Consider the following 18694-nt stretch of genomic DNA (forward strand, 5'->3'; position numbering starts at 1 on the left):
CCGAGGCTCAGACACGCGCGCACGGGAAGGAAGCATGCCTGTCCATGACCAGCTACTCACAAGGGCTACTTGCGTGCGCACTTGTCTCTTTTCGCTTGCCTATCATCCGACGCTCGTTACACCCCGTCTACCTGTGCTTCTTGCCGGTGTGTAGTGGCACGGCCACCTACACGTCTTCTTCCTCTTATTCTGCTCTCCGTTACCAGCCTGCCCCTTTTCTGGTGCCTGCAGCACACAGACACACACACACACACACATATATATATATATATATATATAGCCAAGAAGAGGGTGCGCGTAGGGCTTTGTGCTCGTGTTCGCATCGTCATCATCATGAACACTCGCCGTAAGATGATTCAGGCGAAGCCTGATGTCCCGTCGACGCACTGGCATCTGATGAGCGAGGACTTCTATCCCCTCTTCGAGGCAGACAAGCGGCAGCATGTGGAGTACTGGTACAACATGGCCGCCACGGGTGTGCAACGTGACATCTTTCGCCGTATCTGCAACGCCATTTATCGGCAAGATCCCGCCACCCCAGACCCGACCTTCAACGTCGCCTTCACTGAGACCGTCGAGCTGGAACAGGTGAGCCTTCTCCTGAAGAACTACGGGGTCGTACTTTCTGAGAATGTTGGCAAGCCAAAGACGCGTGTGTGGCTACTGCACTGCGGCAAGTCGGCCCGCGACCGAAACGAGTTTCGCTCCGTCTTCACTGGCTGCCAGACCACCTACGAGCGACACAGCGTCATGCATACGGACTACGTAGCCCCAGATCCCGCCAGCTACCCGGACGATCGCACGCATTTCGTGCGGTCCGTTGACTGGACTAGTCTGAAGACGCGGGAGGCGATGCTGAAGCTAGAGGCGCAGCGCCGTGCGAACGGGGGGGTCATGAGAAGTCAGCTGGACAAGCTTTCCACCACTATCGCCGGCGAGCAGTGCCGCATGAACGGCGACGGCAAGTCAATGCAGCGCACTACAAAACCGAAGAACCAGTTTGACGGGGTAAACGTCTTGTCGTCTCTGGGCTTTGACGGGGTGCCTGCGGAGGAGGCGGTGGCGCAGCTAAAGGCGAAGCAGAACGCTCACCGGGAGGCTGAGTGGTACTACGTGGACAAGGATGGCAGCACCGTCTACAAGGCACGCTCCAACAAGGGCCCGGCTGCTGCCGCCATTGCTAGCAGGCCTGAGAGGGGTGAGGGCGGTATTCTTGCCTCCGTCACCTCAGAGCCGATGACGCGGTGGGTGAACAAGACGTGCTTTTAGGCAGATATGTGCTGCTGCTGCTGATCGCCTGATTGACTGTGCGCGCTTGTGTGTGCGTGCGCCCTGTGCTTTGGGTGCGCTGCCGTGCGATGTAATGTATTACGGATGCCCCTTGTTCTCATCAGCCCTGTTGTGTCCTCTCTTGCATTTTCTTCGCGCTGTTAGAGGTGTGCGACATTCTTTGGCGTTTGGAGGCGGGCACCTGAGCCGCCCACTCGCGCGGCGCGTGTATCTTGTAGCTGCCCCAACGATCATCACGCCCCTGTCTTTGCCATGTACACCCGAATAGTCACTGGACGATGAAGGCGGGCGGATAACGCATCTCATGCTGGTGCGACGGCCACCGCTGCTCTCCAGCACTGGCATACCTGACACCACGTGAAGTCGGATGCGTATCTACTGAAACGCAGAAGCAAGGACCACCAGACTCTCCATTACGGTGAGGCGGAGGCTTTCCCTTGCCGTTGTTGCTGCCCTGGCCTCACCGGTGCTTGTGCTACCCCACGGCTGCACTTAACGCTGCTTCTCATGTCCCTCCTCCCAACGGCCTTTGCCTTGCCTCCTCGCACATCGCGCATGCAACCGTACAACTCCTCACAGCACCAGACCGCTTCGACGCCGGGCCCTGCTCGGGCGCGCTCTCCTCCACGTCGCCGTGACCCCGTTGCTCACGCTCTCTCTCGCTCCCACTGTAGCACTCACGGGTGGTGCCTTCCTCTCGGTTATCCCTGCGGCCCATATACCACCGCAACATCCTCTCACTCGACGTCGCGCCTGATCTTCTCAGAGAACGGCGTTATTTTCTCTGTCGCGGGGCCAGGGACAGGCGCAAGACCGCTGGGCTCCCCTCCTTGTTGGAGCGTGCTTCTCTTTCCTGCTTCTAGCCTACCTAAGCGATGGAGGGCATCATCCAGTACAGGCTGCTGGGCAACCACCCAGCCGCCTCGGGCCGCTATCTCACCGTCGGCTTTCCTGGCGAGACCACCACCACGGACAAGATACTGGACCAGGTCATTCAAGAGCACCGCATCAACACCAGTCGCTACAAGCTGGAGGTGTGCCGACTTGTACCCAGTCGTGATGCCCCGGCATCCGCGCCGGTTCCGGCGCTGCCTCCTCCAGAGAGCAGCGGTAGCGCCTTCTCATGGTCAGGCGCGGCGGCGGGGGCGCCAAATGCGCTCGTGCCTGTCGTCATCCACGGCCCCGACGCACTTTGCACGTATGATCGACTGACCATTACGGTTTCCAAGCGTGACCTTGCCGACGACGAGGCGTCACGGAAGGAGAAGGAGCGGCTTGAGCGCCAGAGACAGTTGAAGGAAATGGAGGAGCAGCTGCTCTCGGGGACTTCAGGGATCGGGCACTTCATCGATGGCGGCGCCGGCGCCCACTCCGCAGTCTCACCACCTCCCCGGCCCTCCCGCTCGGCCGCTGGTGCGCTGCCGCCCTCATCGCCAGCTGCGCCGGCGGTGGACAACCTGCGCCTTCAGCGCGCGGCAGCTCTGGCGAGTCAGCTGTTCCCTATCATGAAGGGTCAGTGCAGCACGTTGAAGGGGCTTCACGATGCCGACAATACTCACCAATGCGTCCTTTGTCGGCTTTCGGCGTTCGAGGAGATGCTGACGGCGTGCTGCCGTTTTTGCGTGTGCCGCAGCTGCTACGCGTCCGCGTCAGAGATGGTGATGAATGAGGACCAGTGCCCTGTGTGCGGCATCATAGCGTCTTCTGCGTCGCGGGCTGGAACGGCTGCCGCGACGGATCTCCACAGTGGCACCCTCGCGAACGCCGGTGGCGACGTCACCGCGTACAGGAAGCGCGAGCGGGCTGCCAAGTCCGAGGACCGACGCCTGTGGAAGCGCGAGGAGGGTGAGCCAAATGTGCCGCTGCCGCGAGCGACGAGCGTGCAAGGTGCCGCGGCCAGGAACAGCGGCAGCCTTCACGGCGATGGTCGGGCCGCAACCGATGACTTGGCAGGGCCTCGCGACGCAGCTGCCAGTGCTCCTTGGTCTACGAAGGCTTCTGGGTCTAGTTGCGCGACGGTGCCAGACGTGGCTGGGCCACGCAGCGGCAGCGGCGGGGACGCTGGCGATGCGGTTGCTGTTACGCCGTTCTCAAAGGACGTGTTGCAGACGGAGGAGCGCCTTCGCAGCGACCTGGATCAGGCGCTATCCATGCTGGATGCTCCTGACCCGCTCTCAGCGGCAGCGAAGGCGAAGCGCATCATCGGTGCCGAACTGGCCGCCTTATGTGAGTGAAAGGATTTGCTGTCGCACACGTCATGCGGTGTCCAACTTTCACAATTGTGCGTGCGAGTGCGTGTGTCGACGACGACATAGGATGGCGGTACCAACGTCAAGGGCACCGGGGTAGCATGTGCCCCGAACGACCCGCTGGATCGAGAGACCGTGGTGCGCCGATCGGCCACCTGGGCTCTGTTGACGAGCATGCAAGGGGAGTGGTGAGGTAGTGCGGTATCCCTCCATGTGTAGTTGCGTGTCGGTGTGGATGCGGGGATGCCACTGACAGTTCACGCGATGAGCAAGGCTGCCGCAAGTAAAGACGCGAAAAGAGCAGAAGCCCCTGCGCGTTGCCGTGCAATGCCCACCGCGGAACGCGCCCATCTCGCAACCCCCTCCCCCCGCTATCGAGGGACTTGTGATTGGTTTCAACTGGTGAGGGTGCTGCCTGCCGCACGCGGCTCAGAGTGGGGTTCCCTTTACTTCCATCCGTCCTCTCTTTCAGCGCCCGCAGCAATCCGAACTTTGTGCCCTGTGTGTGTCGTTCGTCTGTGCGCATCTGGTGTGCGCTACCGACCTTCTCCAGCACCTCTTTCGTCACCATCACGCCGTACCCCCCCCCCCCTCTTTCTCTCTCTCAATTCCGTGATGCCCGTCCTTCCTCCCTCGCACGCGATCCACTGCACGGGTGGCACCACCGCAGCACTCTACTCGCGGAGAAGTAGGCAAGACGAAAGCGCAACACTTTCATTGCGTTCTGCTTTGCTTTATTCGTGGTCGCACTCGTCGTGCACCGCATTCTGCAGGCACTTCCCTACATTCTGTCGTTGGCACCTGGTGCGTGGGCGCGTACCCACAGACAACCGCTCGACACGCGCGCGCAGGTCCACACCCTCCCTCTCACTGCTTTCGGTCAACTGGCTTGTGCTCTTGGCTTGCCCCCACCTCTCCTTCCGTGATCGTCTCCTTCCGCCTTTCCTCTCCTTGCTTCCCTGGCAGCGTGGGCGAGGCCGCGTGTGTCATCGTGCAGGGCCCTCTGGGCGGTCGCGCTGAAGGAGCAGCTCGTCGCAGTGGCCTCTGCGTGGAGTGTGACGTGCCCGCCAAATGTCTTCGTCGTCGTCGCATCGCTACACGGTGTCGCTCTACCGCTATGACTTGACACAGGGCATGGCACGCAGCCTCGGCCCGATGCTGATCGGGCGCGAGCTCGAGGGCATCTGGCACACTTCCATCGTTGTGTACGGAAAGGAGTACTACTTCGACGGAGGCGTCGGCGTCGTCAGCGACCCGAATCCTGGCCACACACGCTTTGGTCAGCCGTATCGCACTGAGGTGCTTGGACAGACGACGAAGCGAGAGGAAGAGTTCTGTGCGTGGACACGGCAGCAGCACCGCGCCGGCTTCGGCCCCAACGACTACCACATTTTCGACAACAACTGCAACAGCTTCTCGGACGCGGCGAGCATGTACCTCCTGGGGCGTCACATCGCACAAGACGTGCTTGAAATGATCCCGACGTTGCTCTCCACTCCCGTAGGGCAGATGCTGCGACCGATGCTGGAGCAAGCCACGTTCGGCGGTGCAGGCGTCGCCGCCACTGGCATGGTCGCTCCTTTCAGCTCTTCCCTCGCGTCCCCACCGCCTCCGGTCATCGGTGGCGGTGGGGATGCGTGTGCTGGGCTGCTGAGCACTCGTCAGACGGTGACAGAGGCGGACGAGGAGGACTTGATGGTGGCGCAGGCAATGCTGGAGAGCAATGAGACCATAGCGGACGGGCATCTTAGCCCTGCGGAGGCGTTTGAGAACACCATCAGCGGCGTCACGCTACTGCGCATGGTGATACTGAATATCTGCGAGCACCCCAGCGATGCCAAGTACCGGGCACTGTCTACCGAGAGCACGGCTTACCAGACGAAGCTGAAGCCGCTCGAGACGTATGGGGTGACGGAGCTGCTGCGCATTGCAGGCTTTCGCCGCCGTCCGCACAGCAGCGGCACCGGCGGTGAGCAGTGGTTCCTGTCGGACAGCGATGGCAGCGGAGCTGTGCTGCGTCGTGTGGCGGAGGTTCTCGAGGCAGCCATCGTGAACATCCAGGCCGCTTCCGACGAAGCGGCCGAGAGGCGAGGCAGACATAAGAGTGCAGGTGTCGCAAACAAAGAGACGGGGAGTGGTTCCCCGGCTCATTCGCCATGCCCCCCTTCTCCGCCTGCTCTGGCATCCGGTGCTGCGCCGGCAGCGGCTCATGCTGAGGCACCGCTCAAGGAGCCTTCGCCAAGGACGGTGAAGGACGGCTGCGATGCGCACAAGAGAAAAATTGCCAAGTTCTGCCTGCCTCCGTTTCCGGAGGACTGGATCCCGCTCCCCGTTGGCAGGGAATCAGGGGCGCCACTCTTCTCTATCCGCTGCCGCGTCGCGAGTACTTCAGAGTGCCCGTACTGCTTCGGCAAGTGCCGCCTCACCGAAAATCTGGAGCACCTGAAGGCGTACTACTGCAGCAGCGACGGCAGAGAGGTTGAGATATACGACAGGTACAAGGTTCTCTGCGTGTGGCGTGGGGAGGACCAGGCGCTGACGTGGGTGCCCGCGTTGTTGGCGTTCGCGGCACAAGCTCAGCACAGCACACGGTTCATTTTCTCGGCCTACGGTCACTTTGGTGTTGCTCGGGCCGAGTATGGAGGCGGTGTGCACCCCGGCGTCATGGAGCCGTCTGGCCGCTGCGTGGTGCCCTACGGCGGACGCGCCGTCGTCGTTACCAACGACGCCGAGGTACTCTGCGAGACGGCCAGGCTGCCACCGTCGGTGCTGCGGGAGTTGAAGGCACTTGAGCGCGGTACGCATTTGGCCGAGCTGTTGCGTGCCGCTAGCGGCCAGCCGATCGACTCCTTTGACGAGCTCCTGCACACATGGCAGCCGCCGACGTTTTACATGAAGCCGCGCTCACTGTGCCCGCACACTGTTCTCGGACCGACGTCGGTAGCGTGGGGTGGAACAGGAGACGCCGCCAAGAGGAGTGCGGTCGACATGGCAGGCCAAGAGCCTTCCTCGGCTATCAATGAGTCAGCGGCATACAGCGCGTTGCCGCTGGCGCCGCGCTTGCTTGTCTGCCACGACATGTGCGGAGGCTACACACGCGCCGACCGCCGCGTCTTTCTTTGCGAAGGCGCGCCAGCATCTGCCACCGCATCTGCGGAGGGGGTGGGCAAGGATGGTAGGACTACTCCGTACGTGCGCCTGGAGACAGTGGAGGGCGCGTACACGGTGAGCTACTGGAATCTCGCTGACTACTTTGTGTACTTCTCGCATAGGCGGATTAGCGTGCCGCCACGTGAGTGGATTGAAAATGGCCACAGTCACGGTGTGCCAGTGCTTGGTACTCTGATCACCGAGGGGGACGGCGGTGTTGCGGACCTGAAGCTGCTCTTAACAGATGCGAGGCGCATGGCTGCCATCATTGCTCGCCTGGTGGACGTGTGTAATACCTACGGCTTCGACGGCTATCTCTTAAACATCGAAAACGCACTCCCACCGAGCCTGGCGAAGCGCCTCGTCGTCTTCTGCACGTTGCTCCGCAAACAGCTAAACCGCCCGTATTCGGCAGCGCGTGGCGCATCAGCTGCTGCCGCCGCCGCCACCACCGACCGCCTCGTTATTTGGTACGATGCGGTCACCATTGAGGGGAAGCTGGAGTACCAGAACGCACTCAACTCCTACAACAAGCCGTTCTTTGACGTTAGTGATGGCATCTTCACCAATTACTTCTGGGAGCCAATGCAGCTGGCGCAGAGCACGACGGTCGCCGGCAACCGGGGCACCGACGTCTACGTCGGCGTGGACGTCTTTGGCAGGAGTATGTATGGCGGGGGCGGCTACCACACACACGTCGCTGTCGCCGAGGCCGTGCACGCGCGCCTGTCGGTGGCGCTTTTTGCCCCTGGCTGGACGATGGAGTGCGAGAGCCACGGCAGGCGCGACGGGTTTCAGAGGGCGGAAGGCCGGATGTGGTTCCCTATGCAGAAGAAGTTTTCCTATCACGCCCGGGTCATCTGGTCCACAGGTGCCACCGCAGGTGCCCCGCAACAGTCCACCGCGGCTGACGCGCGGGATGCACGCCACAAGCAGGCGCTGTGCCTGTGGACTTCATTTCAGTCCGGTGTGGGCTACGACTTCTACGTCAACGGCCACCGTGTGACCGGAGGCGACGCTGCCGCTTCCGTGGTGGGCACCAGCGGCTGGTGCGAGGTTTCTGGGGCGCACGACCTCCCTCCATTTTTCTTCGAAGCGCCTCCGTCGGCCCCGCCCAGTGGGGCGCTACCGCCTGCCGCGCAAGGGACGGCATCGGGCCACCGCGGCCCCTTTGCCGCAGTTCCGATTCGGCTGCCGGCGGCACCGGTCAAGGGCAACTTGCAGGACCCTGTCGTTCGTGCGGAGTGGCGCTACGACAAGGCTTGGTTTGGAGATTGCCATCTCGCTTGTTTCGTGCCGCCAATGGAGGCAGCCGAGGTGGTACGGTGGTACGTGCGCGACGCGCTGCCGGCGACCTCCTTGACCGAACTTCACATTGAAATTGTGTTCGACCGGACGGCCGAAACCGAGGAACGGGCGGGAATGCAACGTGGACTGCAGCTGGGTCTGTTTTCCTTCACGCGTGGCGCCTTCGAGATATGCATGTGGGAGACAACTGCGGTGGCGGCTGCGGTGGAGGTGGAGGGCGTCAGCGGCCTCGTCGCTCGTGCGTCGCTAACGAGAGAGGGTGGGAGTGAGGGAGAGGGCAAATCGACACGGGTCACGTCGGGGTGGGAGCGGGTGCACTATCAGCTGCGCAACACCTCAACGGAGCCGCTTCACTTGACGTCTATCTCCGTTGCTAACGGAGACCCCCGCCGAACGCTAGACTGCGGTGTGGGTGGCATCGCCATCTCTCACTGGCGTGCGGGGACGCCTACCATGGCTGCTAGCGCAGCCGCGCAGGCAGCCTCGCCAAGGCGACACTCCATCTTGTGCGCTCATGGGCCGCATCCCTGGAGGCCCCACCACACCTTCCGCACGCGAAAGGCCTCCGAGCAAGTGCTTGCTCTCGAGGGCGCGGACGACGTATTTGCGCGTCTTCGCGACAAGCACGGGCTTAATGCGTCTATCGTTGTGTTTGCTGGCGTCTCCGGCGCGACGGCGGGGCTCGGAGTGAGCGGCTCTACGAGCGCAGAGGCAGAAGATGAGCATGCTGTGGCTGCGGTGTCGCCAGACAGACGACGCCGCGAGGTGTGCCATACAATGTACGTGGGGAAGTACTCTATCCATCCTTATGCTGCCGCCACCTACGAGGGCTCCCTGCTCATTTCAGTGTCACTACCATCCGGCGTCACTGTCGAAGAGGTGGAGTACTACACCGTGCAAAATGAGTGCTGAAATCGGCCGTGATGCACAAGGTGTTGTGGTTAAGGGATCGCGAAGCCCCCCTGTACACTGCCACTTCTTATTACGACGACTACATGCGTGCCCGAGCCGCGTCTTAGCGCTGCTACTGCTGCTCGCGGGGGCGGCTCTCTCGTAACGTACGGCGTGCGCGACGCGCTTCCCCACGCGCGCATCTCTATATTTCGTGCGTGTGTGCAGTCGTGCATCTCGACTTCCCACTCTCAACACGAACAACGCGCCTTCTCACGTGCAATCTTGTTCTCTTTTCCGTTATTGCTTGTTTATTTGTTGGCTATGCTTACATCTACATTTTACTGCTGCAGTTCTGTACCGTTGTGAACCTTGCTTCTCTCTCTAGGTTTTCCTGCCGTCATTCGGCGGTGACGCCCCCTCCCTCTCCCGCCCTGCCTCTCGGGCCTGCGTCAGCCCTTCTTATATGGTGCGGTGGTGGGAAGAAACGAAACAATGCCAAAAGGACAACAACAGCAACCACGAAGTACAGGTGATGCGAACACGTCGTGCTTTCTTGGCTGCTGTGTCTGTGCTTGTGTGTATGTATGTGTCTGTGTCGTGGCCGAGGCGACGATAAAACACAAATGATAAGGGAAAGCGGAACAGCTACCGCAGCACACGAAACACACACACACACACACACACACACACACACAACGCGAAAAAAAAATAGAAGAGGTAGGTGGAGTGGTGGACCTAACATCAATGAGAGACGCTTCTCACTCTCCTCAGTTCTCCGCCTCTCCCCTCCTTGCGAGGCGTGGTAGGCGCGCCACTGACGATAGTGATGGTTTCACTTTGATATATCCTCTCCTCCCGTTCTCGCTCTGAGCCGCTTTTATGTTTTCGTACACTTGTTTCTCGACTTGGACGCTTGCCATCGTTGCTGATGATCATCCGCCTTCTTCGTTATGTGGACGTTTTTCTTCTGTGCATATATACCACTGCCCGCACGATGTCCAACCGTTAATGATTCGACGCATGTGTCGCTGCGCTACGACAGCAGCCGAGCTCAAGCATCCTCGCTGACATGCCCGCAGCACGCACACCAGCACACCCTTACTTGGTGACCACGAGCCCCTATAGGGAACGCTGCCAACAGCCAAACGAGCGACACGCAAACAAGCGGGGATGCGAAGGACACGAGCAAGAGAAAGAAAACGAACCAACAGCTGCGCATGCCCGACGTCTTTGGCACCCCGGGCCTGCGTCAGGGCGGGAGGGAAGCCGAAAAAGGAAACAGACAAACAAATGCAAACGCAGCGCACCCTCTCTCGCTGTCCTTTTTTTTCGCGCACCCTCTCCTCACCCCTTTCCGCTTTCGCTTCGCCGCTCATCAGCGCCACTTCCGCAGCCATTGCCGTTCCTTCTCCCCCGCTCCTTCTCCATTCCGTATTGTGTCCAACACTCTTGATGCCTCCCCTCTCTCCTCGCCTCTCCCTCTTTCTCCAGTTACCGATCTGCATATTTCTGCATGCCCATCAGCTCACTTCGATCGCTGCAAGGTGTCTGGTCTCCTCCCTCCACCTTTCTTTCCCCCTCATTTCCTTTGCCTCCGCACAGTGCGCTCCCCGTCGCACACGCCGACTGGACGTCCGCGTAGCACACAGTAGCGTGTTTTCCTTCATTTTTCCCTTTCCTCCTTTTGCTCGGCGAACGCTGAAGCGATCATAGAGTCATCTCGGCATCGGACAGCGGCGACGACAGCGAGGGAGGGCTGAAAGGCACGACAGAGTACACGAGATATCGTACGTGTGTGTGTGCGTGCATGTATGTGTGTGCGCGCGACACACCTCCGGTGCGCGTGTACTGGTCTGTCGTTCAGCACTGCCTTCTTTTGCAGATACCAACAGTAGTAAAGCGACGACCAAGCAGAACATCGAAAAACCCACCCATCACTGCTCCAGTCCCCCCCCCCCCTCTGGCCCCGCCAACATCCTCCAAGATTTCTGTGTTTCCGCCTCTGAAGAGGCAACATCAGCAACGCGGCATTGCATAAAACACCAGCTATGAGTGGACTTCGTGGTTTCCGCGAGGAGTCTCCAGCAGTGGAGGTGCCGATCGAGGATGACATCTCCTACAACGACTCCGCCTCCCAATCTTCCTACACCATGAGCCGCTCGTGCAGTTCTACCGGCAGCGTCTTTAGCACATCCACCTCGGCCACTGACAATGAGGCGTACAAGAACCTCAAGCTCGAGCTGGCCGTGGCTCAAGAAAACATAGTAGAGCTTCATCAGAAGTACCAGGATCTCGAGCGAACCTCGAAATATGCGAAAGGACAACTTGAGAATGAGATTGATCTCCTACGCTTGCAGCTTCAGCGCCTGAAAGACAAACCCGCAACATCAGATCAGCACGCTGAGCACGTCGCCGGGCTGGAGGCCGCGAAGGCTGTGGCGGACGCGAGGGTGCAGGAGCTGGAGGCGGCTGCCGCGTCGAGCGCCGAGGTGGCAAGCAGGCTGGCCGCCGAGCACGCTGAGCACGTCGCCGGGCTGGAGGCCGCGAAGGCTGTGGCGGACGCGAGGGTGCAGGAGCTGGAGGCGGCTGCCGCGTCGAGCGCCGAGGTGGCAAGCAGGCTGGCCGCCGAGCACGCTGAGCACGTCGCCGGGCTGGAGGCCGCGAAGGCTGCAGCGGACGCGAGGGTGCAGGAGCTGGAGGCGGCTGCCGCGTCGAGCGCCGAGGTGGCGAGCAGGCTGGCCGCCGAGCACGCTGAGCACGTCGCCGGGCTGGAGGCCGCGAAGGCTGCAGCGGACGCGAGGGTGCAGGAGCTGGAGGCGGCTGCCGCGTCGAGCGCCGAGGTGGCGAGCAGGCTGGCTGCCGAGCACGCTGAGCACGTCGCCGGGCTGGAGGCCGCGAAGGCTGTGGCGGACGCGAGGGTGCAGGAGCTGGAGGCGGCTGCCGCGTCGAGCGCCGAGGTGGCAAGCAGGCTGGCCGCCGAGCACGCTGAGCACGTCGCCGGGCTGGAGGCCGCGAAGGCTGCAGCGGACGCGAGGGTGCAGGAGCTGGAGGCGGCTGCCGCGTCGAGCGCCGAGGTGGCAAGCAGGCTGGCCGCCGAGCACGCTGAGCACGTCGCCGGGCTGGAGGCCGCGAAGGCTGCAGCGGACGCGAGGGTGCAGGAGCTGGAGGCGGCTGCCGCGTCGAGCGCCGAGGTGGCGAGCAGGCTGGCCGCCGAGCACGCTGAGCACGTCGCCGGGCTGGAGGCCGCGAAGGCTGCAGCGGACGCGAGGGTGCAGGAGCTGGAGGCGGCTGCCGCGTCGAGCGCCGAGGTGGCGAGCAGGCTGGCCGCCGAGCACGCTGAGCACGTCGCCGGGCTGGAGGCCGCGAAGGCTGCAGCGGACGCGAGGGTGCAGGAGCTGGAGGCTGCGATCGCTGGCCTTGCAGAGATGTTGGTGAAGGAGCCTAGTAGTGGTATCGCAAATTGTATGGTGGAAAACAAGGTTGTGGGAAAAGGGGTGGATCTGGTGGTGATTGCGCGAGAGCTGCAGGTAGGTCTCAGGCAGCAGTTGAAAGAAAGTGAGGCGGCGATAAGTCGACTGGTGGACGAGGTGAGGGCGTTGAAGACCAAGTCGGCGGCTGCAGAAGCGGAAAAGGTGGTGATGGCGCGAAAGGGAGAAGTGGTCGAGCGAGAGGTGTGTCGACCCGCTGAGGCAACTGAGTTGAGTGGGTTGTTGTCCGGTCAGGAGAACGGCCTCGGCAACAGGACGAAGCACTCCCGTAGCTGGTGCCCAGCATGTGCAGTGATGTGATGATGTGGTTTCGTTCAGGCCCTGCTGAAGTTTTTTTTTGCTTGTTTGTAGCTTAGACCTTGGCCCTCGCCCCTCTTCCCCTTCCGGACGCCCGCTCCGCATGGTGCGGTGCGCCGGCGGGTGAGCATGAGGTGTGTCGGCTGCCGTTTTTCGTTGTTGTTTTCAAGCACATGCAGAGGACCGACAAAACCTTTTTGGTTTGGTGGTTTATGTTTCATGTCACAGAGTACTGCACAGACTCCGGCGTTTCGCTGCTCGCCGCTTTTTTTTTTTCGCGTTTAGATTTATCGTTGCATTTATTTATCTATTTGTGTGTGTGTGTGTGTGTGTGTGTGCACGCTCGCCCATCGGGGTCTGAATGCAGGCGTGTTGAGTTGGATAAAGAATGAGCACGGAGGAGAGCCGTGCGTCGACGTAGGGGAGCTCGCTGATGCGGCTTGTTTTGTTCCTCGGCGCGCTCTTTTTTTTTTGTGTGCCTGAGGACGCGCTACGGTCGCGGCGAGGGCTGTGCAACACAGAAGTTGTGTGCGTGTGGGTTTGGGCACTAGGATATGTGCCACTATACATATATACATATATACATATATACATATATACATATATACATATATACATATATATATATATATACATATCTGTGTTTTCGGCTCATCAGGGCGCTTGCTATTCTGGAGAGCTGCGCTGAGAGGAATGCGCACAGTTGGGGTTTGCCTTCTCTGTCACGCGATGCCGAGCCTGTAAGAGGAGGCGTGCGCGGTTGTGTGTGGATATTTTCCTCCCTGGGTGTGAGTGTCTGATTCTCACCTCCTTCAATCACGTGGTGTACGACAACTTGCTTCTTGTGCTCTCGTTGTCGTGTGCTCGTATGTGCGGATGGGCGCAGCAGATAGATGCCCTTACAGCTGTCACATCGAAAAAGAGTTGATCAGAAAAAGAACAATGAAAATAACAACGAAGAGGCAAGCTGAGCAGACGTGAACAGGAAGCGTCGCGCCTCGCCGCCTCAGGCGCGGTGCTCGCAGGCTCACGTGCCGCAATGGCGTGACATCTTCATGGGCGGACTCTTCTCTACTATTTTTTTTTGTGTGTGAAAGCAAACCTTATCATGAGAACAGAGAGGGAGACACTCTGGGACGGCGGCCGTGGGCGACGGCGATGAACAGCGTGCGTAAACGATGCATGTGGAGCGATGCTTGTTTAGGCTTAACGAGGAATCGCATCGATCTGCGCTGCCACGGCGGTTCGTATACCCCTACTGCCTTTTTACAGACGGGTGCATGGTGCTTGTGCCGTTTTCCAACTCTCTTGTTCATCGCAGCTCTTTCTGCTTCGTTGTAGACTCTGTTTTCAGCGATATCGTTGCTTGGCTTCCCCGGGTACACACACACACACACACACACACGCCTCCTCCCTACAACATACTGCCAACTGACGAGCTTCATCAGGAAAGAGTTCACTAGACCTTAGCGGCAAGGCTAACGTGAAGCGGGGCTTCACACGAGTTTCACCACCATTGTATCGTGCGTTTCCGTAGGCTTGCTTGTCATGTCGCTTGTAAAGACGTTTCTCCGCGGCGGTACTCCCTGCACGTCACCGTCAATGCTGACCGAGGTGCTGAGCAGCGCAAACCCACCCTACGCACATTGGAGGTGTGTTGCCTACTACCCACGACGCTGGCACCACGATGCCGTGGACAACAGAATCACTGCCCCAGTTTTCTTTCTGCTGTTTGGCCGCCAGGAGTGGCGCGAAAATGGCGGCACTGATAGTGCGACGGCACCGAGGGGCGAGGCTGTGACGGCGCCCGAGGAGACATGGCATCTTCTCTACTACACTGTTCTGACTGAAGGCGCGGTTCCTGTGGAGACGCTTGCTGGCGACCGCAAGGCAGCGTTGGAGGCGGATAGAGGCAGTGGCGGCCCAGATGCGAGCTCGGCAGCGGCTCTTTCCAGAAGCGGTGGAGGCGGCGTCGGCGCCTTGCTCGTCCTCCTCCTTACTGTCCCCGCAACCCTGATGCCTAGTGGGTCGCTGGAGTGGTACAGCGTAGCACATGGCATTGCGTACGAGCGGATGGGCCTCTTGACGGCGTCCGTGTTTCTCGCGAAACTGGCGCCTGCCGTCAGTGAGGTGCTCAGCAAGCACTGGAAGCCGATGGCGCGCGACGGCAAAGAGACAGGCTTGAGTAACACACCTGGTGCACTGCCTGCACCACGGCCCAGTGCGGGGTATTACATATTGGATGGAAAGGCTGTGGAGGTGGTTGACTTCATCACCATCGGCGACGGGTTGTCCTCGGCGTTTGCTGCACGCAGGCGGAACAAGGACGATGCCGCGCCTGTGAGCGACGGTGTCTCCTTCTCTCCGCCGTTTCCTTCTCCGAACCCCAATCTGCAGTTTGTCGCGGCAACAGTTCACGAGGCCGTTCAGCACATGTGCGCGGAGAGTAAGATGGCAAATCTGGTGGCGGATGCCTCCGCGCCGTCTATCACCGAGGCCGGCTGGCGTACTCTCTATCCCCTCATGGCGTCGCTGCGGCCGTGCATGTACACCTCTCTCTTCGAAGAGGCCGCCAACGTCGGCGGATCGCAGGATACATTGTCCGATGCGGATGTCGAATCGCTGACGGGCTTGGCAAGGCTCCGTGCTCAGCGAGACGCCGGCATCGCGCAGTGGAAGAAGCAGATCGGCAGTTACACGAGTTTCACAGTTCCGGAGAAGGATTATAACGCCATCGCCGCTGACGTTGCAGCTGCCGCCCCTGTCGCTGAAGGTACCCACGCCACGGCCGACTTGGCACTTCCTGCAGTACCACCCTTGGCCGCCAGCACCGCGGCGTCAGCGGAGAGTCAATATCGGCACGTTCTACTTCTGCAGCGGCCTATTGTCACCAAGAAGCCGATCGGTGTCGACAACCGCGATGCTGGACCCCTCTCGCCACAGCCGATCGGCGCCGAGCTGCACCTCGTGCGCGATCGCGGGGATATCAGCTACGCCCTGGAGCAGCTGGAAAACCGCGCCAACCTGCACTTTGCTTTTGAGGATACGGTGCACGACGATGGTGAGGTGCTGGTACAGCTAACGCCGGTCGAAGGGGTGCCATTTTGCGACCTCGAGGGGTACTTCAGAACCGTTCCCGCTACGTCGACGGCGCTGAATTCGGGGGCTGTAGCTCAGCACTCGGGCTCGTGCTGCCCTGCGGTAGTACCGCGCGTCGTGTATCGCCGGCCAACCGGCAGGATACAGAAGGCCAACCCCATCGCACACGCGCTTACCGAGTTGGAGGTGACGTCGCCGACGCCGGCGATGGTGAAAGCTGCTGCCGCAGCCCTTCTCTACGTATCCTCGCAGCTGGTTGAGGTATCGGAACCAATGACCGATTTGTCTGCTAACACCGGCGCCGCGACGAGCGCGCCAGCACCGGGGTACACGCTGCACGTGCCGTCTGTGTGTTTCAGCGCTATTTCCCACAAGAAGTGCGGCTGGTGTGGCCGCCGGCGCGAAGTTCTACTGCGCTGTGGCGGGTGTAAGGCTGTCTCGTACTGCTGCAAGCGGCATCAGGCACTAGACTGGAAGGAGGGGTCCCACAGGCTGGAGTGTAAGCTGTGGCGTCGCGCTCGCGAGCTGCAGGAGCGCGTTGTCGCACCGTGGATGAAAGAGTCCTCGCCAATGTGGAGGGCCGTGACAGCTGACGGGCAACCGGGCTTCTTTACGAAGAGTCGGGGCTGGTCTTGCGCTGCCACATTGATCCAGTTTTTGAGCGACATCGATGTGTCTGCTCGAAACGCTCAGCTGAAGTCGCCATTGCCGGACAACAAAGTGCAGTATATCCACGCTGTGGGGCTGGACACCGGGTGCGTGGGTGAATTTGTGCGAGCCCTGGCAGGTGACATTGAATTGCGGGAGGCGTTGACGTCCCTCAGCTTCAGTGCTACCAGCGGTGTGCGGCAGTACCGCGTGCTGATCTGTTCCGATACCTTCACAGATGCCCAGCGCAACGCCGTGTGGGCCATTCGTCGTGCCGCGACCGACTCGCTGTGGCTGACGCCTGCTACAGGTGTCCTGGGCGACGCGTGGCACTGCGAGGGGTGTAATGCAGCAGCGATGCAACCGACATCTGCGATGGCCCTGATTCGACTGTCCGGCATCAAATACCACACCATAGAGAGGCACCACAACGCAAGCAGGGAGGGGTGCCCGCGGGCTGTGCTATCCTTTGGGCCCGCAAGTGGTGAGGGGTGCACTTACCTCACCGGTGCCCTTGAGGTGTTTGCCGACCACGATGTCGGCTTTGTGCCGCTGCGACTGGTGGACAGCTCGTACGTCGGCGCTGCCCGTACACGAGACGCAGTGGCTGCACGTGTTGCTAGCAGTAACGCGTGCCCCACAGCCACCAAGAGCCGCGTCGCAGCGCTCGTGGCCAAGGCCAAGCAGGCAGAGTTGGCCGAAGCTTCGAGCGACGCTGATGGCTCGCCGAATCCCACACGCGGGGCATTCTTTATACACTTCAACAAGAAGGGTGCAGCGGCCCTGGCCGCTGCCGAGGATTCGCGCACCACTGCAGGGTCCACGACTGCAGACCCGGCCTCGGCTTCCGTCGTGACGCCGTATCTAAACTGCTTCCTGTGGGATGTGTTCCCCTCCGACTGCGGCTGAGTGCCATGGCGTGTGGACTGGCCATTCATCTCGGCTTTCCCGAGTATTTGTTCGCTTTTGGTTTTGTGCGTTGTGATGGCAGCGGAGATCGCGCCTGTGTGCCGAAGCCCGCGGACGCGCGCATCTGTGTCGTGGCTTGCCGACGCGGGCGAGGGCGGTGGAATCCTGTAATTTGGTGATGGCGAGCCTTGGACACCGTATGCACATCTCCACCAATCGTGCCCTGCCCCGACGATCTCTTTCCTCCTCCACAGCCAGTCTGTCTGCCTCTGTGTTGCCGCCTCAACAGAGAGACGCATCTGTCCTCCTCGCCGTCTTCAAGGGTTTCATTGGCGTTCATCTTCCGTTGCCTCGGTTTTCCCAGACGCTGAGAACTAACCTGAGGCACTGGTGTCGCGCGTACGTGCTTGTTTTTGTCGTTGCCGCACACTTCGCCACGCCCTTTGCTCTCGATGGTTATCGGCGGCGGCTTTCTTTATCTGGTCACTGGAATTCCTGCCAGGGCCTTCGTTCCATGGGTACTGGTGCTTGAGAGTCGGCCCCACCCCATTCAACCCCGCCTTTGCATGGTCACCAGGTGGGACGGGGAAGCCAGCAGGACGGCTGGCTCGGCACGCTCTCGAGTACACAACAAGTAGTATAAGCACAGCACTTGCATACAACCTCGGGGGAGAGGTTCCGGTGTAGATGGCACGATCGCACACACCCTCCGTCTCGGATTATAGGACTGCATGTACATTACTGGTGGCAAAGCCTATTCCCTGCTTTTCTACCCTCTTCTCTCTCACGCTGGCGAAGGAAAGAGCGTATTCACTGCACACCGGTGCCTCTCTTGTGTTTTCTGCACTCGAGGTTGTGGCACGCCTTTCGCGGCTCCCTGTTCATGCTTCGGCTCTTCACGTGTTCCGTGGGCAGACGTGGATGGCGCACCTGATGAGACCATTTTGATCCTCGTCACGTTTCTGTCAAGGAGCAACCCAAATAACACGAAACAAGAAGATTATGTGAGCGAGCGGGACTGCATCGATGACGTGGTGAAATCGAGGTGCTGCCCCCCCCCCTTCGAACACATCGAAATTGTGTAGCCTTGAGGTGGCAGGCGCCTATTTCAGCGTCCGGCAAGTGTGCCAGTGGACTGCGATGGCGAACGAAAGGAGATGATGAATAGCCTCCAAGGAAAAATGCCCCCCCCCCCCCCCCCAAAAAAAAAAATGAGGCATCTATGGTGCACAGACGCACACGCAGTCTTCCGCGTGTTGTACGCCTGCTGACCGACCGCGTGAAATGAAAGTACACATGATCGCTCTTCCGGCCACCTTCCACCTGCACTTATCCCCTTTTTCCACGCGTCTACCCTCTCTC

The 18694-nt window shown here is 60.5% G+C and overlaps 5 protein-coding genes across 5 annotated transcripts; all 5 read left to right on the forward strand.

Annotated features, from left to right (window-relative positions):
* Positions 1-333: 333 nt before the first annotated feature.
* LMJF_33_2240 (conserved hypothetical protein) lies at positions 334-1269 on the forward strand (the record flags this gene model as incomplete). Its single annotated transcript, XM_001685933.1, has 1 exon — positions 334-1269. One exon carries the CDS (start codon positions 334-336, stop codon positions 1267-1269), a length of 936 nt encoding a protein of 311 aa, XP_001685985.1.
* An 896-nt stretch (positions 1270-2165) lies between these two features.
* Positions 2166-3524, forward strand: LMJF_33_2250 (conserved hypothetical protein; the record flags this gene model as incomplete). Its single annotated transcript, XM_001685934.1, has 1 exon — positions 2166-3524. One exon carries the CDS (start codon positions 2166-2168, stop codon positions 3522-3524), a length of 1359 nt encoding a protein of 452 aa, XP_001685986.1.
* Positions 3525-4610: 1086 nt separating this feature from the next.
* On the forward strand, positions 4611-8909 carry LMJF_33_2260 (glycosyl hydrolase-like protein; the record flags this gene model as incomplete). The annotated part of the gene is made up of 1 exon (XM_001685935.1): positions 4611-8909. One exon carries the CDS (start codon positions 4611-4613, stop codon positions 8907-8909), a length of 4299 nt encoding a protein of 1432 aa, XP_001685987.1.
* A 2030-nt stretch (positions 8910-10939) lies between these two features.
* LMJF_33_2270 (conserved hypothetical protein) lies at positions 10940-12679 on the forward strand (the record flags this gene model as incomplete). The annotated part of the gene is made up of 1 exon (XM_001685936.1): positions 10940-12679. One exon carries the CDS (start codon positions 10940-10942, stop codon positions 12677-12679), a length of 1740 nt encoding a protein of 579 aa, XP_001685988.1.
* A 1545-nt stretch (positions 12680-14224) lies between these two features.
* Positions 14225-17332, forward strand: LMJF_33_2280 (conserved hypothetical protein; the record flags this gene model as incomplete). The annotated part of the gene is made up of 1 exon (XM_001685937.1): positions 14225-17332. One exon carries the CDS (start codon positions 14225-14227, stop codon positions 17330-17332), a length of 3108 nt encoding a protein of 1035 aa, XP_001685989.1.
* Positions 17333-18694: the final 1362 nt, after the last annotated feature.

Source organism: Leishmania major, chromosome 33, assembly GCF_000002725.2.
Source record: "Leishmania major strain Friedlin complete genome, chromosome 33".
NCBI lineage: Eukaryota > Euglenozoa > Kinetoplastea > Trypanosomatida > Trypanosomatidae > Leishmania > Leishmania major.